The sequence below is a fragment of the Hemitrygon akajei genome, chromosome 1, assembly GCF_048418815.1.
Source record: "Hemitrygon akajei chromosome 1, sHemAka1.3, whole genome shotgun sequence".
Lineage (NCBI taxonomy): Eukaryota > Metazoa > Chordata > Chondrichthyes > Myliobatiformes > Dasyatidae > Hemitrygon > Hemitrygon akajei.
Window position 1 is genome coordinate 68,852,050 of NC_133124.1, and position 24,853 is coordinate 68,876,902.

At 55.1% G+C, this 24,853-nt stretch overlaps 2 protein-coding genes across 2 annotated transcripts in view; one reads left to right on the forward strand and one right to left on the reverse strand.

Annotated features, from left to right (window-relative positions):
• Positions 1 to 24,853, reverse strand: part of LOC140727475 (voltage-gated inwardly rectifying potassium channel KCNH6-like) — a 286,713-nt gene that overhangs the window by 201,877 nt on the left and 59,983 nt on the right. The gene's annotated exons all lie outside the window — the stretch shown is intronic.
• The window catches only part of LOC140731464 (dynein regulatory complex protein 11-like), a 182,379-nt gene that overhangs the window by 118,319 nt on the left and 39,207 nt on the right, over positions 1 to 24,853 (forward strand). The window contains exons 3-5 of the mRNA XM_073053341.1: positions 21,956 to 22,066; positions 22,529 to 22,717; positions 23,354 to 23,425. Coding sequence (XP_072909442.1) covers positions 21,956 to 22,066; positions 22,529 to 22,717; positions 23,354 to 23,425 — 372 coding nt within the window. The remainder of the gene's footprint in view (positions 1 to 21,955; positions 22,067 to 22,528; positions 22,718 to 23,353; positions 23,426 to 24,853) is intronic.

Consider the following 24,853-nt stretch of genomic DNA (forward strand, 5'->3'; position numbering starts at 1 on the left):
CCCCCACTCTCTCTGACTCTGTTCCCCCACTCTCTCTGACTCTGTTCCCCCACTCCCTCTGACACTGTTTCCCCCACTCTCTCTGACTCTGTTCCCCCACTCTCTCTGACTCTGTTTCCCCCACTCTCTCTGACACTGTTCTCACTCTCTTTCTGACTCTGCTCCCCCACTCTCTGACTCTGTTCCCCCATTCTCTCTGACTGTTCCCCCACTCTCTGACTGTTCCCTCACTCTCTCTGACACAGCTCCCCTACTCTCTCTGACTCTCCCACCACTCTCTCTGACTGTTCCCCCACTCTCTCTGTCGTGTGTTCCCCCACTCTCTCTGACTCTCCCAGCACTCTCTCTGACTGTTCCCCCACTCTCTCTGACTCTGCTCCCCCACTCTCTCTGCTGCCTGTTCCCCGACTCTCTCTGACTCTGTTTCCCCCACTCTCTCTGACACTGTTCTCACTCTCTTTCTGACTCTGCTCCCCCACTCTCTCTGACTCTGCTCCCCCACTCTCTCTGACTCTGTTTCCCCCACTCTCTCTGACTCTGCACCCCCACTGTCTCTCTGTGTTCTCACTCACTCTGACTCAGATGCCCTGCTCTGACTGTTCCCCCACACTCTCTGCGGTGTGTTCCCCCACTCTCTCTGACTCTGTTCTCACTCTCTCTGACTCTGTTCCCCCACCTTGAGATGCTGCTTCCACTCTCTCCGACTCTACTCGCCCACTCTCTCTGACTGTTCCCTCACTCTCTCTGACTATGGTTCCGCACTGTCTCTGACTGTTCCCCCACTGACTCTGCTCCCCCACTCTCTCAGACTCTGCTCCCCCTCTTTCTCTGACTCTATTCCCACACTCTCTCTGACTCTAATCTCCCACTCTCACTGAACTGTTTCCCCACTCTCTGTCATGTGCTCCCCCACTCTCTCTGACTCTGTTCTCACTCTCTTTCGGACTCTGCTCCCCCACTCTCTCAGACTCTCCCCCCACTTTCTCTGATTGTTCCCCCACTCTCTCTGTCTGTTCCCCCACTCTCATACGCTGCTTCCACTCTCTCTGACTCTGCTCCCACTCTCTCTTGACTGCTTCCCCACTCTCTGATTGTATTTCCCCCACTCCCTCTGACTCTGCCTCCCCAATCTCTCTGACTCTGTACCCCCACTCTCTCTGACACTGTTCTCACTCTCTTTCTGACTCTGCTCCCCCACTCTCTCTCTCTCTCTCTCTCTCTTTCTGTTTTCCCACTCTCTCTGATTCTGCTCCCCTACTCTCTCTGACTCTGCCTCCCCACTCTTTCTGGCTCTGTTCCCCCACTCTCTCTGACTGTTTCCCCCACTCTCTCTGACTCTGTTCCCCCACTCTCTCTGACTCTCCCACCACCCTCTCTGACTCTGCACCCCCACTGTCTCTGATGTGTGCTCCCCCACTCTCTCTCTGTTTTCCCATTCTCTCTCACTCTGCTCCCCCCACTCTCTCTGACTCTGTTCCCCCACTCTCTCTGACTCTGTTCCCCCACTCTCTCTGACTCTGCTCCATTTCTCTCTCTGACTCTGCTCCCCCACTCTCTCTGACTCTATTCTCCCACTCTCTCTCTCTCTGTTCCCCACTCTCTGTCATGTGCTCCCCCACTCTCTCTGACTCTGCACCCCCACCTCTCTGACTCTGCACCCCCACTGTCTCTGATGTGTGCTCCCTCACTCTCTCTATCTCTCTCTCTTTTTCCCACTCTCTCTGTTTCTGCTCCCCTACTCTCTCTGACTCTCCCCCCACTCTCTCTGACTCTCCCCCCACTCTCTGACTTTGTTCCCACACTCTCTCTGCTGTCTGTACCCCGACTCTCTCTGACTCTGTTCTCACTCTCTGAATCTCTACCGCCACTCTCTCTGACTCTGCACCCCCACTGTCTCTCTGTGTTCTCACTCACTCTGACTCAGCTCCCCTGCTCTGACTGTTCCCCCACACTCTTTGCTGTCTGTTCCGCAACTCTCTCTGACTCTGCACCCCCTCTGTCTCTCTGTGTTCTCACTCACTCTGACTCAGCTCCCCTGCTCTGACTGTTCCCCCACACTCTCTGCGGTGTGTTCCCCCACTCTCTCTGACTCTGTTCTCACTCTCTATGACTCTGTTCCCCCACCCTCAGACGCTGCTGACACTCCCTCTGACTCTGCCTCCCCACTCTTTCTGGCTCTGTTCCCCCACTCTCTCTGACTCTGTTTCCCCCACTCTCTCTGACACTGTTCTCACTCGCTTTCTGACTCTGCTCCCCCACTCTCTCTGACTCTGTTCCCCCACTCTCTCTGACTCTGTTCCCCCACTCTCTGACTCTGTTCCCCCACTCTCTCTGTTCCGCCACTCTTTCTGGCTCTGTTCCCCCACTCTCTCTGACTCTGTTTCCCCCACTCTCTCTGACACTGTTCTCACTCTCTTTCTGACTCTGCTCCCCCACTCTCTGACTCTGTTCCCCCACTCTCTCTGTTCCGCCACTCTTTCTGGCTCTGTTCCCCCACTCTCTCTGACTCTGTTTCCCCCACTCTCTCTGACACTGTTCTCACTCGCTTTCTGACTCTGCTCCCCCATTCTCTCTGACTGTTCCCCCACTCTCTGACTGTTCCCTCACTCTCTCTGACACAGCTCCCCTACTCTCTCTGACTCTCCCACCACTCTCTCTGACTGTTCCCCCACTCTCTCTGTCGTGTGTTCCCCCACTCTCTCTGACTCTCCCAGCACTCTCTCTGACTGTTCCCCCACTCTCTCTGACTCTGTTTCCCCCACTCTCTCTGACTCTGCTCCCCCACTCTCTCTGCTGTCTGTTCCCAGACTCTCTCTGACTCTGTTTCCCCCACTCTCTCTGACACTGTTCTCACTCTCTTTCTGACTCTGCTCCCCCACTCTCTCTGACTCTGCTCCCCCACTCTCTCTGACTCTGTTTCCCCCACTCTCTCTGACTCTGCACCCACACTGTCTCTGATGTGTGCTCCCCCACTCTCTCTCTCTCTCTCTCTGTTTTCCCACTCTCTCTGATTCTGCTCCCCTACTCTCTCTGACACTGTTCTCACTCTCTGTCTGACTCTGCTCCCCCACTCTCTCTGACTCTGTTCCCCCACTCTCTCTGTTCCGCCACTCTTTCTGACTCTGTTCCCCCACTCTCTCTGACTCTACCCCCACTCTCTCTGACTGTTGCCCCACTCTCTTTGACTCTGTTCCCCCACCCTGAGACACTGCTTCCACTCTCTCTGACTATGGTTCCTCACTGTCTCTGACTGTTCCCCCACTGACTATGCTCCCCCACTCTCTCAGACTCTGTTTCCCCACTCTCTCTCTCTGTTCCCCACTCTGTCATGTGCTCCCCCACTCTCTCTGACTCTGCACCCCCACCTCTCTGACTCTGCACCCCCACTGTCTCTGATGTGTGCTCCCCCACTCTCTCTGACTCTCCCCCCACTCTCTGACTTTGTTCCCGCACTCTCTCTGACTCTCCCAGCACTCTCTCTGACTGTTCCCCCACTCTCTCTGACTCTGCTCCCCCACTCTCTCTGACTCTGTTTCCCCCACTCTCTCTGACTCTGCTCCCCCACTCTCTCTGCTGCCTGTTCCCCGACTCTCTCTGACTCTGTTTCCCCCACTCTCTCTGACACTGTTCTCACTCTCTTTCTGACTCTGCTCCCCCACTCTCTCTGACTCTGCTCCCCCACTCTCTCTGACTCTGTTTCCCCCACTCTCTCTGACTCTGCACCCCCACTGTCTCTCTGTGTTCTCACTCACTCTGACTCAGATGCCCTGCTCTGACTGTTCCCCCACACTCTCTGCGGTGTGTTCCCCCACTCTCTCTGACTCTGTTCTCACTCTCTCTGACTCTGTTCCCCCACCTTGAGATGCTGCTTCCACTCTCTCCGACTCTACTCGCCCACTCTCTCTGACTGTTCCCTCACTCTCTCTGACTATGGTTCCGCACTGTCTCTGACTGTTCCCCCACTGACTCTGCTCCCCCACTCTCTCAGACTCTGCTCCCCCTCTTTCTCTGACTCTATTCCCACACTCTCTCTGACTCTAATCTCCCACTCTCACTGAACTGTTTCCCCACTCTCTGTCATGTGCTCCCCCACTCTCTCTGACTCTGTTCTCACTCTCTTTCGGACTCTGCTCCCCCACTCTCTCAGACTCTCCCCCCACTTTCTCTGATTGTTCCCCCACTCTCTCTGTCTGTTCCCCCACTCTCATACGCTGCTTCCACTCTCTCTGACTCTGCTCCCACTCTCTCTTGACTGCTTCCCCACTCTCTGATTGTATTTCCCCCACTCCCTCTGACTCTGCCTCCCCAATCTCTCTGACTCTGTACCCCCACTCTCTCTGACACTGTTCTCACTCTCTTTCTGACTCTGCTCCCCCACTCTCTCTCTCTCTCTCTCTCTCTTTCTGTTTTCCCACTCTCTCTGATTCTGCTCCCCTACTCTCTCTGACTCTGCCTCCCCACTCTTTCTGGCTCTGTTCCCCCACTCTCTCTGACTGTTTCCCCCACTCTCTCTGACTCTGTTCCCCCACTCTCTCTGACTCTCCCACCACCCTCTCTGACTCTGCACCCCCACTGTCTCTGATGTGTGCTCCCCCACTCTCTCTCTGTTTTCCCATTCTCTCTCACTCTGCTCCCCCCACTCTCTCTGACTCTGTTCCCCCACTCTCTCTGACTCTGTTCCCCCACTCTCTCTGACTCTGCTCCATTTCTCTCTCTGACTCTGCTCCCCCACTCTCTCTGACTCTATTCTCCCACTCTCTCTCTCTCTGTTCCCCACTCTCTGTCATGTGCTCCCCCACTCTCTCTGACTCTGCACCCCCACCTCTCTGACTCTGCACCCCCACTGTCTCTGATGTGTGCTCCCTCACTCTCTCTATCTCTCTCTCTTTTTCCCACTCTCTCTGTTTCTGCTCCCCTACTCTCTCTGACTCTCCCCCCACTCTCTCTGACTCTCCCCCCACTCTCTGACTTTGTTCCCACACTCTCTCTGCTGTCTGTACCCCGACTCTCTCTGACTCTGTTCTCACTCTCTGAATCTCTACCGCCACTCTCTCTGACTCTGCACCCCCACTGTCTCTCTGTGTTCTCACTCACTCTGACTCAGCTCCCCTGCTCTGACTGTTCCCCCACACTCTTTGCTGTCTGTTCCGCAACTCTCTCTGACTCTGCACCCCCTCTGTCTCTCTGTGTTCTCACTCACTCTGACTCAGCTCCCCTGCTCTGACTGTTCCCCCACACTCTCTGCGGTGTGTTCCCCCACTCTCTCTGACTCTGTTCTCACTCTCTATGACTCTGTTCCCCCACCCTCAGACGCTGCTGACACTCCCTCTGACTCTGCCTCCCCACTCTTTCTGGCTCTGTTCCCCCACTCTCTCTGACTCTGTTTCCCCCACTCTCTCTGACACTGTTCTCACTCGCTTTCTGACTCTGCTCCCCCACTCTCTCTGACTCTGTTCCCCCACTCTCTCTGACTCTGTTCCCCCACTCTCTGACTCTGTTCCCCCACTCTCTCTGTTCCGCCACTCTTTCTGGCTCTGTTCCCCCACTCTCTCTGACTCTGTTTCCCCCACTCTCTCTGACACTGTTCTCACTCTCTTTCTGACTCTGCTCCCCCACTCTCTGACTCTGTTCCCCCACTCTCTCTGTTCCGCCACTCTTTCTGGCTCTGTTCCCCCACTCTCTCTGACTCTGTTTCCCCCACTCTCTCTGACACTGTTCTCACTCGCTTTCTGACTCTGCTCCCCCATTCTCTCTGACTGTTCCCCCACTCTCTGACTGTTCCCTCACTCTCTCTGACACAGCTCCCCTACTCTCTCTGACTCTCCCACCACTCTCTCTGACTGTTCCCCCACTCTCTCTGTCGTGTGTTCCCCCACTCTCTCTGACTCTCCCAGCACTCTCTCTGACTGTTCCCCCACTCTCTCTGACTCTGTTTCCCCCACTCTCTCTGACTCTGCTCCCCCACTCTCTCTGCTGTCTGTTCCCAGACTCTCTCTGACTCTGTTTCCCCCACTCTCTCTGACACTGTTCTCACTCTCTTTCTGACTCTGCTCCCCCACTCTCTCTGACTCTGCTCCCCCACTCTCTCTGACTCTGTTTCCCCCACTCTCTCTGACTCTGCACCCACACTGTCTCTGATGTGTGCTCCCCCACTCTCTCTCTCTCTCTCTCTGTTTTCCCACTCTCTCTGATTCTGCTCCCCTACTCTCTCTGACACTGTTCTCACTCTCTGTCTGACTCTGCTCCCCCACTCTCTCTGACTCTGTTCCCCCACTCTCTCTGTTCCGCCACTCTTTCTGACTCTGTTCCCCCACTCTCTCTGACTCTACCCCCACTCTCTCTGACTGTTGCCCCACTCTCTTTGACTCTGTTCCCCCACCCTGAGACACTGCTTCCACTCTCTCTGACTATGGTTCCTCACTGTCTCTGACTGTTCCCCCACTGACTATGCTCCCCCACTCTCTCAGACTCTGTTTCCCCACTCTCTCTCTCTGTTCCCCACTCTGTCATGTGCTCCCCCACTCTCTCTGACTCTGCACCCCCACCTCTCTGACTCTGCACCCCCACTGTCTCTGATGTGTGCTCCCCCACTCTCTCTGACTCTCCCCCCACTCTCTGACTTTGTTCCCGCACTCTCTCTGACTCTCCCAGCACTCTCTCTGACTGTTCCCCCACTCTCTCTGACTCTGCTCCCCCACTCTCTCTGACTCTGTTTCCCCCACTCTCTCTGACTCTGCTCCCCCACTCTCTCTGCTGCCTGTTCCCCGACTCTCTCTGACTCTGTTTCCCCCACTCTCTCTGACACTGTTCTCACTCTCTTTCTGACTCTGCTCCCCCACTCTCTCTGACTCTGCTCCCCCACTCTCTCTGACTCTGTTTCCCCCACTCTCTCTGACTCTGCACCCCCACTGTCTCTCTGTGTTCTCACTCACTCTGACTCAGATGCCCTGCTCTGACTGTTCCCCCACACTCTCTGCGGTGTGTTCCCCCACTCTCTCTGACTCTGTTCTCACTCTCTCTGACTCTGTTCCCCCACCTTGAGATGCTGCTTCCACTCTCTCCGACTCTACTCGCCCACTCTCTCTGACTGTTCCCTCACTCTCTCTGACTATGGTTCCGCACTGTCTCTGACTGTTCCCCCACTGACTCTGCTCCCCCACTCTCTCAGACTCTGCTCCCCCTCTTTCTCTGACTCTATTCCCACACTCTCTCTGACTCTAATCTCCCACTCTCACTGAACTGTTTCCCCACTCTCTGTCATGTGCTCCCCCACTCTCTCTGACTCTGTTCTCACTCTCTTTCGGACTCTGCTCCCCCACTCTCTCAGACTCTCCCCCCACTTTCTCTGATTGTTCCCCCACTCTCTCTGTCTGTTCCCCCACTCTCATACGCTGCTTCCACTCTCTCTGACTCTGCTCCCACTCTCTCTTGACTGCTTCCCCACTCTCTGATTGTATTTCCCCCACTCCCTCTGACTCTGCCTCCCCAATCTCTCTGACTCTGTACCCCCACTCTCTCTGACACTGTTCTCACTCTCTTTCTGACTCTGCTCCCCCACTCTCTCTCTCTCTCTCTCTCTCTTTCTGTTTTCCCACTCTCTCTGATTCTGCTCCCCTACTCTCTCTGACTCTGCCTCCCCACTCTTTCTGGCTCTGTTCCCCCACTCTCTCTGACTGTTTCCCCCACTCTCTCTGACTCTGTTCCCCCACTCTCTCTGACTCTCCCACCACCCTCTCTGACTCTGCACCCCCACTGTCTCTGATGTGTGCTCCCCCACTCTCTCTCTGTTTTCCCATTCTCTCTCACTCTGCTCCCCCCACTCTCTCTGACTCTGTTCCCCCACTCTCTCTGACTCTGTTCCCCCACTCTCTCTGACTCTGCTCCATTTCTCTCTCTGACTCTGCTCCCCCACTCTCTCTGACTCTATTCTCCCACTCTCTCTCTCTCTGTTCCCCACTCTCTGTCATGTGCTCCCCCACTCTCTCTGACTCTGCACCCCCACCTCTCTGACTCTGCACCCCCACTGTCTCTGATGTGTGCTCCCTCACTCTCTCTATCTCTCTCTCTTTTTCCCACTCTCTCTGTTTCTGCTCCCCTACTCTCTCTGACTCTCCCCCCACTCTCTCTGACTCTCCCCCCACTCTCTGACTTTGTTCCCACACTCTCTCTGCTGTCTGTACCCCGACTCTCTCTGACTCTGTTCTCACTCTCTGAATCTCTACCGCCACTCTCTCTGACTCTGCACCCCCACTGTCTCTCTGTGTTCTCACTCACTCTGACTCAGCTCCCCTGCTCTGACTGTTCCCCCACACTCTTTGCTGTCTGTTCCGCAACTCTCTCTGACTCTGCACCCCCTCTGTCTCTCTGTGTTCTCACTCACTCTGACTCAGCTCCCCTGCTCTGACTGTTCCCCCACACTCTCTGCGGTGTGTTCCCCCACTCTCTCTGACTCTGTTCTCACTCTCTATGACTCTGTTCCCCCACCCTCAGACGCTGCTGACACTCCCTCTGACTCTGCCTCCCCACTCTTTCTGGCTCTGTTCCCCCACTCTCTCTGACTCTGTTTCCCCCACTCTCTCTGACACTGTTCTCACTCGCTTTCTGACTCTGCTCCCCCACTCTCTCTGACTCTGTTCCCCCACTCTCTCTGACTCTGTTCCCCCACTCTCTGACTCTGTTCCCCCACTCTCTCTGTTCCGCCACTCTTTCTGGCTCTGTTCCCCCACTCTCTCTGACTCTGTTTCCCCCACTCTCTCTGACACTGTTCTCACTCTCTTTCTGACTCTGCTCCCCCACTCTCTGACTCTGTTCCCCCACTCTCTCTGTTCCGCCACTCTTTCTGGCTCTGTTCCCCCACTCTCTCTGACTCTGTTTCCCCCACTCTCTCTGACACTGTTCTCACTCGCTTTCTGACTCTGCTCCCCCATTCTCTCTGACTGTTCCCCCACTCTCTGACTGTTCCCTCACTCTCTCTGACACAGCTCCCCTACTCTCTCTGACTCTCCCACCACTCTCTCTGACTGTTCCCCCACTCTCTCTGTCGTGTGTTCCCCCACTCTCTCTGACTCTCCCAGCACTCTCTCTGACTGTTCCCCCACTCTCTCTGACTCTGTTTCCCCCACTCTCTCTGACTCTGCTCCCCCACTCTCTCTGCTGTCTGTTCCCAGACTCTCTCTGACTCTGTTTCCCCCACTCTCTCTGACACTGTTCTCACTCTCTTTCTGACTCTGCTCCCCCACTCTCTCTGACTCTGCTCCCCCACTCTCTCTGACTCTGTTTCCCCCACTCTCTCTGACTCTGCACCCACACTGTCTCTGATGTGTGCTCCCCCACTCTCTCTCTCTCTCTCTCTGTTTTCCCACTCTCTCTGATTCTGCTCCCCTACTCTCTCTGACACTGTTCTCACTCTCTGTCTGACTCTGCTCCCCCACTCTCTCTGACTCTGTTCCCCCACTCTCTCTGTTCCGCCACTCTTTCTGACTCTGTTCCCCCACTCTCTCTGACTCTACCCCCACTCTCTCTGACTGTTGCCCCACTCTCTTTGACTCTGTTCCCCCACCCTGAGACACTGCTTCCACTCTCTCTGACTATGGTTCCTCACTGTCTCTGACTGTTCCCCCACTGACTATGCTCCCCCACTCTCTCAGACTCTGTTTCCCCACTCTCTCTCTCTGTTCCCCACTCTGTCATGTGCTCCCCCACTCTCTCTGACTCTGCACCCCCACCTCTCTGACTCTGCACCCCCACTGTCTCTGATGTGTGCTCCCCCACTCTCTCTGACTCTCCCCCCACTCTCTGACTTTGTTCCCGCACTCTCTCTGCTGTCTGTTCCCCGACTCTCTCTGACTCTGTTCTCACTCTCTGAATCTCTACCGCCACTCTCTCTGACTCTGCACCCCCACTGTCTCTCTGTGTTCTCACTCACTCTGCCTCAGCTCCCCTGCTCTGACTGTTCCCCCACACTCTCTATGACTCTGTTCCCCCACCCTCAGGCGTTGCTGACACTCCCTCTGACTCTGCCTCCCCACTCTTTCTGGCTCTGTTCCCCCACTCTCTCTGACTCTGTTTCCCCCACTCTCTCTGACACTGTTCTCACTCTCTTTCTGACTCTGCTCCCCCATTCTCTCTGACTCTGCACCCCCACTCTCTCTGTTCCGCCACTCTTTCTGGCTCTGCTCCCCCACTCTCTCTCTCTCTCTGTTTTCCCAATCTCTCTGACACTGTTCTCACTCTCTTTCTGACTCTGCTCCCCCACTCTCTGACTCTGTTCCCCCACTCTCTCTGTTCCGCCACTCTTTCTGGCTCTGTTCCCCCACTCTCTCTGACTCTGTTTCCCCCACTCTCTCTGACACTGTTCTCACTCTCTTTCTGACTCTGCTCCCCTACTCTCTCTGACTCTCCCCCCACTCTCTGACTTTGTTCCCGCAATCTCTCTGCTGTCTGTTCCCCGACTCTCTCTGACTCTGTTCTCACTCTCTGAATCTCTACCGCCACTCTCTCTGACTCTGCACCCCCACTGTCTCTCTGTGTTCTCACTCACTCTGACTCAGCTCCCCTGCTCTGACTGTTCCCCCACACTCTCTGCGGTGTGTTCCCCCACTCTCTCTGACTCTGTTCTCACTCTCTATGACTCTGTTCCCCCACCCTCAGACGTTGCTGACACTCCCTCTGACTCTGCCTCCCCACTCTTTCTGGCTCTGTTCCCCCACTCCCTGACTCTGTTCCCCCACTCTCTCTGTTCCGCCACTCTTTCTGGCTCTGTTCCCCCACTCTCTCTGACACTGTTCTCACTCTCTTTCTGACTCTGCTCCCCCACTCCCTGACTCTGTTCCCCCACTCTCTCTGTCCGCCACTCTTTCTGGCTCTGTTCCCCCACTCTCTCTGACACTGTTCTCACTCTCTTTCTGACTCTGCTCCCCCACTCTCTCTGACTCTGTTCCCCTACTCTCTCTGTTCCGCCACTCTTTCTGACTCTGTTCCCCCACTCTCTCTGACTCTGTTTCCCCCACTCTCTCTGACACTGTTCTCACTCTCTTTCTGACTCTGCTCCCCCATTCTCTCTGACCCTCCCCCCACTCTCTCTGACTGCTCCCCCACCTCTCTGACTCTGCACCCCCACTGTCTCTGATGTGTGCTCCCCCACTCTCTCTCTCTCTCTCTGTTTTCCCACTCTCTCTGATTCTGCTCCCCTACTCTCTCTGACTCTCCCCCACTCTCTCTGACTCTGTTTCCCCACTCTCTCTGACTGTTTCCCCCACTCTCACTGACTGTTCCCCCACTCTCTCTGACTCTGCACCCCAACTCTCTCTGACTGTCACCCCACTCTCTCTGACTCTGCACCTCCACTGTCTCTGACTGTTCCCCCACTCTCTCTTACTACTCCACTACTCTCTCTGACTCTCCCACCACCCTCTCTGACTCTGCACCCCCACTGTCTCTGATGTGTACTCCTCCACTCTCTCTCTCTCTCTCTCTCTCTCTCTCTCTCTGTTTTCCCACTCTCTCTAACTCTCCCCCCACTCTCTCTGAATCTGAACCCCCACTCTCTGTCACCCCACTCTCTCTGAATCTTTTCCCCCACTCTCTCTGACTCTCCCCCACTCACTCTATCTCTTTTCCACGACTCTCTCTGACTGCTCTCCCATTCTCTCTGACTGTTCCCCTACTCTCTGACTGTTCCCTCACTCTCTCTGACACAGCTCCCCTACTCTCTCTGACTCTCCCACCACTCTCTCTGACTGTTCCCCCACTCTCTCTGTTGTGAGTTCCCCGACTCTCTCTGACTCTGTTCTCACTCTCTGAATCTCTACCGCCACTCTCTCTGACTCTGCACCCCCACTGTCTCTCTGTGTTCTCACTCACTCTGACTCAGCTGCCCTGCTCTGACTGTTCCCCCACTCTCTCTGACTCTGTTTCCCCCACTCTCTCTGACTCTGCTCCCCCACTCTCTCTGCTGTCTGTTCCCCGACTCTCTCTGACTCTGTTTCCCCCACTCTCTCTGACACTGTTCTCACTCTCTTTCTGACTCTGCTCCCCCACTCTCTCTGACTCTGCTCCCCCACTCTCTCTGACTCTGTTTCCCCCACTCTCTCTGACTCTGCACCCACACTGTCCCTGATGTGTGCTCCCCCACTCTCTCTCTCTCTCTCTGTTTTCCCACTCTCTCTGATTCTGCTCCCCTACTCTCTCTGACACTGTTCTCACTCTCTGTCTGACTCTGCTCCCCCACTCTCTCTGACTCTGTTCCCCCACTCTCTCTGTTCCGCCACTCTTTCTGACTCTGTTCCCCCACTCTCTCTGACTGTTCACCCACTCTCTCTGGCTCTGTTCCCCCACTCTCTCTGACTCTGCTCCCCCACTCGCTCTCTGTTCCCCCACTCTCTCTGACTCTGCTCCCCCACTCTCTCTGACTCTGCTCCCCCACTCTCTCTGACTCTGTTCCCCCACTCTCTCTGACTCTGCTCCACTTCTCTCTCTGACTCTACCCCCACTCTCTCTGACTGTTCCCCCACTCTCTCTGACTCTGTTCCCCCACTCGCTCTCTGTTCCCCCACTCTTTCTGGCTCTGTTTCACCCACTCTCTGACTCTGTTTCCCCCACTCTCTCTGACTCACCCCCTACTCTCACAGACTATTCCCCCACCTCTCTGACTGTTGCCCCACTCTCTTTGACTCTGTTCCCCCACCCTGAGACACTGCTTCCACTCTCTCTGACTATGGTTCCTCACTGTCTCTGACTGTTCCCCCACTGACTATGCTCCCCCACTCTCTCAGACTCTGTTCCCCCACTTTCTCTGACTCTATTCCCACACTCTCTCTGACTCTATTCTCCCACTCTCTCTGAACTGTTTCCCCACTCTCTCTCTCTGTTCCCCACTCTGTCATGTGCTCCCCCACTCTCTCTGACTCTGCACCCCCACCTCTCTGACTCTGCACCCCCACTGTCTCTGATGTGTGCTCCCTCACTCTCTCTGACTCTCCCCCCACTCTCTGACTTTGTTCCCGCACTCTCTCTGCTGTCTGTTCCCCGACTCTCTCTGACTCTGTTCTCACTCTCTGAATCTCTACCGCCACTCTCTCTGACTCTGCACCCCCACTGTCTCTCTGTGTTCTCACTCACTCTGCCTCAGCTCCCCTGCTCTGACTGTTCCCCCACACTCTCTATGACTCTGTTCCCCCACCCTCAGGCGTTGCTGACACTCCCTCTGACTCTGCCTCCCCACTCTTTCTGGCTCTGTTCCCCCACTCTCTCTGACTCTGTTTCCCCCACTCTCTCTGACACTGTTCACACTCTCTTTCTGACTCTGCTCCCCCACTCTCTCTGACTCTGTTCCCCCACTCACTCTGTTCCGCCACTCTTTCTGGCTCTGTTCCCCCACTCTCTCTGACTCTGTTTCCCCCACTCTCTCTGACACTGTTCTCACTCTCTTTCTGACTCTGCTCCCCCATTCTCTCTGACTCTGCACCCCCACTGTCTCTGATGTGTGCTCCCCCACTCTCTCTCTCTCTCTGTTTTCCCAATCTCTCTGACACTGTTCTCACTCTCTTTCTGACTCTGCTCCCCCACTCTCTGACTCTGTTCCCCCACTCTCTCTGTTCCGCCACTCTTTCTGGCTCTGTTCCCCCACTCTCTCTGACTCTGTTTCCCCCACTCTCTCTGACACTGTTCTCACTCTCTTTCTGACTCTGCTCCCCTACTCTCTCTGACTCTCCCCCCACTCTCTGACTTTGTTCCCGCACTCTCTCTGCTGTCTGTTCCCCGACTCTCTCTGACTCTGTTCTCACTCTCTGAATCTCTACCGCCACTCTCTCTGACTCTGCACCCCCACTGTCTCTCTGTGTTCTCACTCACTCTGACTCAGCTCCCCAGCTCTGACTGTTCCCCCACACTCTCTGCGGTGTGTTCCCCCACTCTCTCTGACTCTGTTCTCACTCTCTATGACTCTGTTCCCCCACCCTCAGACGTTGCTGACACTCCCTCTGACTCTGCCTCCCCACTCTTTCTGGCTCTGTTCCCCCACTCCCTGACTCTGTTCCCCCACTCTCTCTGTTCCGCCACTCTTTCTGGCTCTGTTCCCCCACTCTCTCTGACACTGTTCTCACTCTCTTTCTGACTCTGCTCCCCCACTCCCTGACTCTGTTCCCCCACTCTCTCTGTTCCGCCACTCTTTCTGGCTCTGTTCCCCCACTCTCTCTGACACTGTTCTCACTCTCTTTCTGACTCTGCTCCCCCACTCTCTCTGACTCTGTTCCCCTACTCTCTCTGACTCTCCCCCACTCACTCTATCTCTTTTCCACGACTCTCTCTGACTGCTCTCCCATTCTCTCTGACTGTTCCCCCACTCTCTGACTGTTCCCTCACTCTCTCTGACACAGCTCCCCTACTCTCTCTGACTCTGTTCTCACTCTCTGAATCTCTACCGCCACTCTCTATGACTCTGCACCCCCACTGTCTCTCTGTGTTCTCACTCTCTCTGACTCAGCTCCCCTGCTCTGACTGTTCCCCCATACTCTCTGCGGTGTGTTCCCCCACTCTCTCTGACTCTGTTCCCCCACCTTGAGACGCTGCTTCCACTCTCTCCGACTCTACTCGCCCACTCTCTCTGACTGTTCCCTCACTCTCTCTGACTATGGTTCCTCACTGTCTCTGACTGTTCCCCCACTGACTCTGCTCCCCCACTCTCTCAGACTCTGCTCCCCCACTTTCTCTGACTCTATTCCCACACTCTCTCTGACTCTAATCTCCCACTCTCACTGAACTGTTTCCCCACTCTCTGTCATGTGCTCCCCCACTCTCTCTGACTCTGTTCTCACTCTCTTTCGGACTCTGCTCCCCCACTCTCTCAGACTCTCCCCCCACTTTCTCTGATTGTTCCCCCACTCTCTCTGTCTGTTCCCCCACTCTCATACGCTGCTTCCACTCTCTCTGACTCTGCTCCCACTCTCTCTTGACTGCTTCCCCACTCTCTGATTGTATTTCCCCCACTCCCTCTGACTCTGCCTCCCCAATCTCTCTGACTCTGTACCCCCACTCTCTCTGACACTGTTCTCACTCTCTTTCTGACTCTGCTCCCCCACTCTCTCTGACTCTGTTCCCCTACTCTCTCTGACTCTCCCCCACTCACTCTATCTCTTTTCCACGACTCTCTCTGACTGCTCTCCCATTCTCTCTGACTGTTCCCCCACTCTCTGACTGTTCCCTCACTCTCTCTGACACAGCTCCCCTACTCTCTCTGACTCTGTTCTCACTCTCTGAATCTCTACCGCCACTCTCTCTGACTCTGCACCCCCACTGTCTCTCTGTGTTCTCACTCTCTCTGACTCAGCTCCCCTGCTCTGACTGTTCCCCCATACTCTCTGCGGTGTGTTCCCCCACTCTCCCTGACTCTGCATCCCCACTGTCTCTCTGTGTTCTCACTCACTCTGACTCAGCTGCCCTGCTCTGACTGTTCCCCCACACTCTCTGCAGTGTGTTCCCCCACTCTCTCTGACTCTGTTCTCACTCTCTCTGACTCTGTTCCCCCACCTTGAGACGCTGCTTCCACTCTCTCCGACTCTACTCGCCCACTCTCTCTGACTGTTCCCTCACTCTCTCTGACTATGGTTCCTCACTGTCTCTGACTGTTCCCCCACTGACTCTGCTCCCCCACTCTCTCAGACTCTGCTCCCCCACTTTCTCTGACTCTATTCCCACACTCTCTCTGACTCTAATCTCCCACTCTCACTGAACTGTTTCCCCACTCTCTGTCATGTGCTCCCCCACTCTCTCTGACTCTGTTCTCACTCTCTTTCGGACTCTGCTCCCCCACTCTCTCAGACTCTCCCCCCACTTTCTCTGATTGTTCCCCCACTCTCTCTGTCTGTTCCCCCACTCTCATACGCTGCTTCCACTCTCTCTGACTCTGCTCCCACTCTCTCTTGACTGCTTCCCCACTCTCTGATTGTATTTCCCCCACTCCCTCTGACTCTGCCTCCCCAATCTCTCTGACTCTGTACCCCCACTCTCTCTGACACTGTTCTCACTCTCTTTCTGACTCTGCTCCCCCACTCTCTCTCTCTCTCTCTCTCTTTCTGTTTTCCCACTCTCTCTGAATCTGCTCCCCTACTCTCTCTGACTCTGCCTCCCCACTCTTTCTGGCTCTGTTCCCCCACTCTCTCTGACTGTTTCCCCCACTCTCTCTGACTCTGTTCCCCCACTCTCTCTGACTCTCCCACCACCCTCTCTGACTCTGCACCCCCACTGTCTCTGATGTGTGCTCCCCCACTCTCTCTCTGTTTTCCCATTCTCTCTCACTCTGCTCCCCCCACTCTCTCTGACTCTGTTCCCCCCACTCTCTCTGACTCTGTTCCCCCACTCTCTCTGACTCTGCTCCATTTCTCTCTCTGACTCTGCTCCCCCACTCTCTCTGACTCTATTCTCCCACTCTCTCTCTCTCTGTTCCCCACTCTCTGTCATGTGCTCCCCCACTCTCTCTGACACTGCACCCCCACCTCTCTGACTCTGCACCCCCACTGTCTCTGATGTGTGCTCCCCCACTCTCTCTATCTCTCTCTCTTTTTCCACTCTCTCTGTTTCTGCTCCCCTACTCTCTGACTCTCCCCCCACTCTCTCTGACTCTCCCCCCACTCTCTGACTTTGTTCCCGCACTCTGTCTGCTGTCTGTTCCCCGACTCTCTCTGACTCTGTTCTCACTCTCTGAATCTCTACCGCCACTCTCTCTGACTCTGCACCCCCACTGTCTCTCTGTGTTCTCACTCACTCTGACTCAGCTCCCCTGCTCTGACTGTTCCCCCACACTCTTTGCTGTCTGTTCCGCCACTCTCTCTGACTCTGCACCCCCACTGTCTCTCTGTGTTCTCACTCACTCTGACTCAGCTCCCCTGCTCTGACTGTTCCCCCACACTCTTTGCTGTCTGTTCCGCAACTCTCTCTGACTCTGCACCCCCTCTGTCTCTCTGTGTTCTCACTCACTCTGACTCAGCTCCCCTGCTCTGACTGTTCCCCCACACTCTCTGCGGTGTGTTCCCCCACTCTCTCTGACTCTGTTCTCACTCTCTATGACTCTGTTCCCCCACCCTCAGACGCTGCTGACACTCCCTCTGACTCTGCCTCCCCACTCTTTCTGGCTCTGTTCCCCCACTCTCTGACTCTGTTTCCCCCACTCTCTCTGACACTGTTCTCACTCGCTTTCTGACTCTGCTCCCCCACTCTCTCTGACTCTGTTCCCCCACTCTCTCTGACTCTGTTCCCCCACTCTCTCTGACACTGTTTCCCCCACTCTCTCTGACTCTGTTCCCCCACTCTCTCTGACTCTGTTTCCCCCACTCTCTCTGACACTGTTCTCACTCTCTTTCTGACTCTGCTCCCCCACTCTCTGACTCTGTTCCCCCACTCTCTCTGTTCCGCCACTCTTTCTGGCTCTGTTCCCCCACTCTCTCTGACTCTGTTTCCCCCACTCTCTCTGACACTGTTCTCACTCGCTTTCTGACTCTGCTCCCCCACTCTCTCTGACTCTGTTCCCCCACTCTCTCTGTTCCGCCACTCTTTCTGGCTCTGTTCCCCCACTCTCTCTGACACTGTTCTCACTCTCTTTCTGACTCTGCTCCCCCATTCTCTCTGACTCTCCCCCCACTCTCACTGACTGTTCCCCCACTCTCTCTGACTCTGCACCCCAACTCTCTCTGACTGTCACCCCACTCTCTCTGACTCTGCACCTCCACTGTCTCTGACTGTTCCCCCACTCTCTCTTACTACTCCACTACTCTCTCTGACTCTCCCACCACCCTCTCTGACTGCACCCCCACTGTCTCTGATGTGTACTCCCCCACTCTCTCTCTCTCTCTGTTTTCCCACTCTCTCTAACTCTCCCCCCACTCTCTCTGACTGTTCACCCACTCTCTCGGAATCTGAACCCCCACTCTCTGTCACCCCACTCTCTCTGAATCTTTTCCCCCACTCTCTCTGACTCTCCCCCACTCACTCTGACTCTTTTCCACAACTCTCTCTGACTCTGTTCCCCCACTCTCTCAGACTCTGCTCCCACTCTGACTCTGCTCCCCCACTCTCTCTGACTGCTCCCCCATTCTCTCTGACTGTTCCCCCACTCTCTGACTGTTCCCTCACTCTCTCTGACACAGCTCCCCTACTCTCTCTGACTCTCCCAGCACTCTCTCTGACTGTTCCCCCACTCTCTCTGTGTTCTCACTCACTTTGACTCAGCTGCCCTGCTCTGACTGTTCCCCCACTCTCTCTGACTCTGTTCTCACTCTCTCTGACACTGTTCCCCCACCCTCAGATGCTGCTGACACTCTCTCTGACTCTGCTCCCACTCTCTCTGATTGTATTTCCCCCACTCCCTCTGACTCTGCCTCCCCACTCTCTCTGACTCTGTTCCCCCACTCTCTCTGTTCCGCCACTCTTTCTGGCTCTGTTCCCCCACTCTCTCTGACACTGTTCTCACTCTCTTTCTGACTCTGCTCACCCACTCTCTCTGACTCTCCCCCCACCTCTCTGACTCTGCACCCCCACTGTCTCTGATGTGTGCTCCCCCACTCTCTCTCTCTCTCTCTCTCTCTCTCTCTTTCTGTTTTCCCACTCTCTCTGATTCTGCTCACCTACTCTCTCTGACTCTGCCTCCCCACTCTTTCTGGCTCTGTTCCCCCACTCTCTCTGACTGTTTCCCCCACTTTCTCTGACTCTGTTCCCCCACTCTCTCTGACTCTGTTTCCCCACTCTCTCTGACTCACCCCCCACTCTCACTGACTGTTCCCCCACTCTCTCTGACTGTTCACCCACTCCCTCTGACTCTGCACCCCAACTCTCTCTGACTGTCACCCCACTCTCTCTGACACCGTTCCCCCACTCTCTCTGACTCTGCATCTCCACTGTCTCTGACTGTTCCCCCACTCTCTCTGATTGCTCCCCTACTCTCTCTGACTCTCCCACCACCCTCTCTGACTCTGCACCCCCACTGTCTCTGATGTGTACTCCCCCACTCTCTCTCTCTGTTTTCCCATTCTCTCTGACTCTGCTCCCCCACTCTCTCTGACTCTGTTCCCCCACTCTCACTGACTCTGCTCCACTTCTCTCTCTGACTCTGCTCCCCCACTCTCTCTGACTCTGTTCTCACTCTCTTTCTGACTCTGCTCCCCCACTCTCTCTCTCTCTCTCTCTTTGTTTTCCCACTCTCTCTGATTCTCTCCCCTACTCTCTCTGACTCTCCCCCCACTCTCTGACTTTGTTCCCCGACTCTCCCTGACTCTGTTCTCACTCTCTGAATCTCTACCGCCACTCTCTCTGACTCTGCACCACTTCTCTCTCTGACTCTCCCCCCACACTCTCTGACTCTGTTCCCCCACTCTCTCTGACTCTGTTCGCCCACTCTCTCTGACTCTGTTCGCCCACTCTCTCTGACTCTGTTCTCATTCTCTGAATCTCTACCGCCACTGTCTCTCTGTTTTCTCACTTTCTCTGACTGTTCCCCCACTCTCTCTGACTCACCCACACTCTCTCTGACTCTCCCCCACTAACTCTGACTCTTTTCCATGACTCTCTCTGACTCTGTTCCCCCACTCTCTCTGACTCACCCACACTCTCTCTGACTCTCCCCCACTAACTCTGACTCTTTTCCATGACTCTCTCTGACTGTTCCCTCACTCTCTCTGACTCTGCACCCCCACTCTCTCTGACTGTTCCCCCACTCTCTCTGACTGTTCACCCACTCTCTCTGAATCTGAACCCCCACTCTCTGTCACCCCACTCTCTCTGAATCTTTCCCCCCACTCTCTGACTGTTCCCCCACTCTCTCTGACTGTTCCCCCACACTCTCTGACTTTCCCCCAACTCTCTCTGACTGTTCCCCCACACTCTCTGACTGTTCCCCCACTCTCTCTGACTTTCCCCCAACTCTCTTTGACTGTTCCCCCACACTCTCTGACTGTTCCCCCAGTCTCAGACATTGCTTCCACTCTCTCTGACTCTGCTCCCACTCTCTCTGACTCTGCACCCCCACTCTCTCTGACTGTCACCCCACTCTCTCTGACTCTTTTCTCCACTCTCTCTGTCACCCCACTCTCTCTTGACTGTTCCCCCACTCTCTCTGACTCTGCTCCCACTCTCTCTGCCATGTGCTCCCCACTCTCTCTGACTCTGTCTCACTCTCTGACTCTGCTCCCCCACTCTCTCAGACTCTCCCCCCACTTTCTCTGATTGTTCCCCCACTCTCTGTCTGTTCCCCCACTCTCATACGCTGCTTCCACTCTCTCTGACTCTGCTCCCACTCTCTCTTGACTGCTTCCCCACTCTCTGTGACTCTCCCCCCACACTCTCTGACTCTTCTTCCACTCTCTCTGCTGTGTGTACCCCCACTCTCTCTTGACTGCTTCCCCACTCTCTGTGACTCTCCCCCCACACTTCCTGACTCTTCTCCCACTCTCTCTGCTGTGTGTACCCCCACTCTCTCTGACTGCACCCCCACCCTCAAACGCTGCTAACACTCTCTCTGACTCTACTCTCCCACTCTCTCTGACGCTGCTCCCTCACTGTCTCTGACTGTTCCCCCACCTACTCAGCTCCCCCACTCACTCTGACTGTTTCCCCCACTCTCTCTGACTCTCCCCCCACTCTCTCTGACTCTCCCCCCACTCTCTCTGCCGTGTGTTCCCCCACTCTCTCTGACTGTTCCCCCACTCTCTCTGACTCTTTCCCCCCACTCTCAGATGCAGCTTCCATTCTCTCGAACTGTGCTCCCACTCTCTCTGAATCTGTTCTCCCACTCTCTCTCTCTTTTCCCCCCACTCTCTCTGACTGTTCCCCCACTCTCTGACTCAGCTCCCCTCCCTCTCTGACTCTGCACCCCAACTCTCTCTGCTGTCTGCTCCCCCACTCTCTCTGACTCTGTTTCGCCCACTCTCTCTAACTCTCCCCCCACTCTCTCTGACCCTGCTCCCCTACTCTCTCTGACTCTGCACCCACACTGTCTCTGATGTGTGCTCCCCCACTCTCTCTGACTCTGTTCCCCTACTCTCTTTGACTCTGCTCTCCCACTTTCTCTGCTGTGTTCCCCGACTCTCTCTGACTCTGTTCTAATTGTCTGAATCTGTTCCACCACTCTCTCTGACTCTGCACCCTCACTGTCTCTCTGTTTTCTCACTCTCTCAGACTCTGCTCCCACTCTCTCTGACTCCATTTCCCCACTTTCTCAGACTCTGCTCCTCTACTCTCTCTGACTCTCCCCCCACTCCCTCTGATTCTGTTCTCACTCTCTCTGACTGTTCCCCCACTCTTTCAGACCGTTCCCCCACTCTCTCTGACTCTGCTCCCCCACTCTCTCAGACTGTTCCCCCACTCTCTCTGACTCTGCTCCCCCACTCTCTCAGACTGTTCCCCCACTCTCTCTGACTCTGTTCCCCCACTCTCTGCTGTGTGCTCCCCCACTCTCTGCTGTGTGCTCCCCCACTCTTACTGACTCTGCTCCCCCACTCTCTCAGACTGTTCCCCCACTCTCTCTGACTCTGCTCCCCAACTTTCTTTGCCATGTGTTCCCCCATTCTCTCCGACTCTGTTACCTCACTCTCTCTGACTCTGTTCCCCCACTCTCTCTGACTGCTCCCCCACCCTCTCTGCTGTGTGTTCTCGGGGTGAGAAAGGTCCTCCTCAGTTCCCTTCTATAGTTCTTCCCCTTCCCCCTGAATTTACCTGTAAGAGGGGAAAGTTTCCTGCATTATCCCCTATCTCCTCCCCACATAGAATATAGTCCACAGTACACTGAACATTACAGCACAGTCAATAATTGACCCGGAAAAGCCTCTTCCTATTCCCTCTCCATCACTCCCTCCCTCCTTCTCTCTCTCCTCTTCCCTCCAACCCCCTTTCCCAATCTCACTCTCTCTTTCCTTCCCATTTTCACCCCTACTCCCTCTCCAGTGAGTTCTGATTCATTTATTTTCTGTTGCAGAGTAATGCTGAGATCCCAATCCCCAGATACATTTCCAGAGAGGCAGAGAAGCTCCGTGAGGAACGCAAGATATTTCTGGGGCAGCTTCTGGAGGAGGAGAGCTCAGCAGTGGTGAGTAGCTCTTTTCTGGGAGCCATAGTTTCTCTGATCTCAAAGCCCACTCCTGGAGCACTGAGTGCTGTACTGAATATTCCCGAAGATTGGAACCCTGTCACTGACACCCTAGTGCTGTTATGGACAAGGTTCTGTCATGGACAACGTAGTCCTGTAATGGACTGGTCCAAATATGGATAGTGGTGTCCAGAATGGGCCAGACTAATGAATGATGTGGCCCTGTGATGGCTATTGATGTCCTGTAATTGACTGGTTCTGTAATGGAGAATGTGGTCATGTAATGGACGGTAAAGTCCTGTACAGAGGATTTTGATGCCATACTGCAGCCTCGATCACAGGGTGAATGCACTATCAGAGATCTGTGGTCAGTGACTGGCACAGACCACTGTCAAGCATGAAGCAGCGGGTTGACTGAGATTGGCTACATGGTGAGTAGGGTCTGCCTGTGCACTGTTTCAGCTGGAAGAAGCAGTGCTGACCACAGATGAGGCTGTCCGCATCATCCAGGTGGCAGAACGCGGGAGACAGGGCCGCCTGCGTGCAGAGTTCATGAAGAAGATCTGGGACGAACAACAGAGGGGCAAACGCAGGAAGATGATGGCCCCCATCTCCATGGAGAGTCAAGAGGCTGCCACACTCATCCAGAAGGTAAAGGGGCAAGGGTCAACCTCTGTGTGGTGGTGGGAGGGCAAAAGGGGTGAGGATTTTTGAGGAAGGAAAGGGTCAGGGATGATGGGGAGAGAGAGGGAAAGGGTGGATTTTGATGGGTACGATGAGGCTGAACCTTGGGAAGGGATATGGGGTAGGAGTGAGGGGTGTGAGGTGGAGGGAGGAAGGAGAGGGATGGGGAGGGGTATGTAGAGAGGGAGAGAAGGAAGAGCAGAAAAGGGGAGCTGGGTGGGGAGAAGGAGGGAAGAGGGTAAAGGAAAAGGAAGAGGAAATGGGAGGGAGAGGGAGTGGGAAAGGAGAGAGACAGAGGACAAGAAAACCCTCTCATCCTGGGGATGATCCCACTGAGCCTTGTTGGGACGGCTTCCAGAGGTACAAAATCCCAGAGTGGGGCAGACGCTACACAGTGCTCCAGCTCCCAGTCTCAGCAACACCCTAAGTAGCTGGAACAGAATCTTCCCGTCCTGCAGCGGTAACCCCTCATGATGAAGACCAACACACCATTCTCCTCCTGAACCATTCGTCCAGGAGCAGTCCACCGATCCACTGGTCACCCTTCGCAAACCTCCCACTCACCCAGCCCTCTCACAGCCCCTCTCTTCCTGCTCCCCACAGGTGTGGAGGGGTTACTATCAGAGAAAGCAAACCGTCTGCGAGCGAGCCCAAGAACTTGAGCTCATCGGAATGGTGAGTGTACCCACGTGTGTGTGTGTGTGTGTGTGCGCGCGCGCACGTGGATGTGTGCATGTGGGTGTGTGCGCGTGGGTGTGGGTGTGCGCGTGGGTGTGTGTGTGTGCGCGCGCACGCACGTGTGTGTGTGTGTGTATGTGTGCATGTGCATGTGCATATGTGCTTGTGTGTCTATGTGTGTTTCTGAGCATCTACTGAGGATGTGAACAGTCCAACGTTCACTGCCCAGGGGATGTTGGGAGACAGCCCTTCCTCGGTGTGGGGAAGAGGGGTTCACAATGGAGAGAAGGACTGACCTAGTGGGGAGAGAGTCCTTGGCAGGACAGTGTGTGACATGGCACAGAAGCTGAGGGTGGTGGTGATCTCTGTCAATGGGGGGGGGGGGGGGACCTGGGAGAGTAATTGTGGTGATGGTTGGTAGATGGTGCCCGTTGCAGTCACTGTGGGGGGTGGTGGGAATGGAGGAGAGGTTGTTTGGAGGGTGCAGGTATCGTGCGTGAGGTGCGTTGTGCGTTTGTGTAGGGAAAGGATTGCTTGCTGTATTTGGGATGGTATGTTTCAGCAGTGGAGTTTTGGGGGAATGTTTGTGATGGGTGAGAGACTGGAATGTTTCATGGGTGAGGGAAAGAAATGTTTGGAGTTGGTATGAGAGGGTTGTTTGGGAGGAGAGTTTCATGGGTGGCAGTGTTTGGGGTTGGTAGGGGAGGGGAGTTTATGGTGGGTGAGGGAGGAGTGTTTCATGGTGGGTGTGTTTGTGGTTGGTTGGGGAGGGGTATTTATTGTGGGTGAGGGAGTGTGTAAGGTGTAAGGTGTGTTTGGTGTGTGGGGCAGTTCCCCTAATGTCTATGCTGTTGATCCCCTAGGGGCTGGGAAGGGAGGGACCAGTGGGGGGGGGCAGGACCACTAGAGATGGAAGGGAACCAATTGGAGGGGCAAGACCAGCACGCTGGGCTGCAGAATCAGGCAGAGCCACACCGAGGTGGTGGTTGGGGTGTGGGAGAGGGAGGGTGGGAAGGGGGGAGTGGGAGGCGGATCCTGCGGCGATCACTTACTCCCATTTGAGGAATGAATTTATTTTTGTGTTCGGTACTTGTCCCATTAGTAAGTGTTTAGTTCAGCGTTTTAAATAATTGAGTGTTCTGAATGATATTTAAAATACATTTGGGAGGCAATGAGGCAACAAAGTGCTGAGGTTTTTTTGATGGCCCGCCAGCCATCAGAGGAGGAGAGCGGCCGATGAATATTACAACCTCATTACAGGAGTCATTTGCTGTGAGCGGCGCTCGCCTAATGACAGCTCGGCGGCCCGCTCCAGCCTCCTAATGTCACCTCCATTACGGCAGCCGCAGCTTCCCCACACACAGATTGCATCCCGCTTAAAACACATTCCTTTCCCTATTAGTCCTGTCTCCATGGTAACCGGCG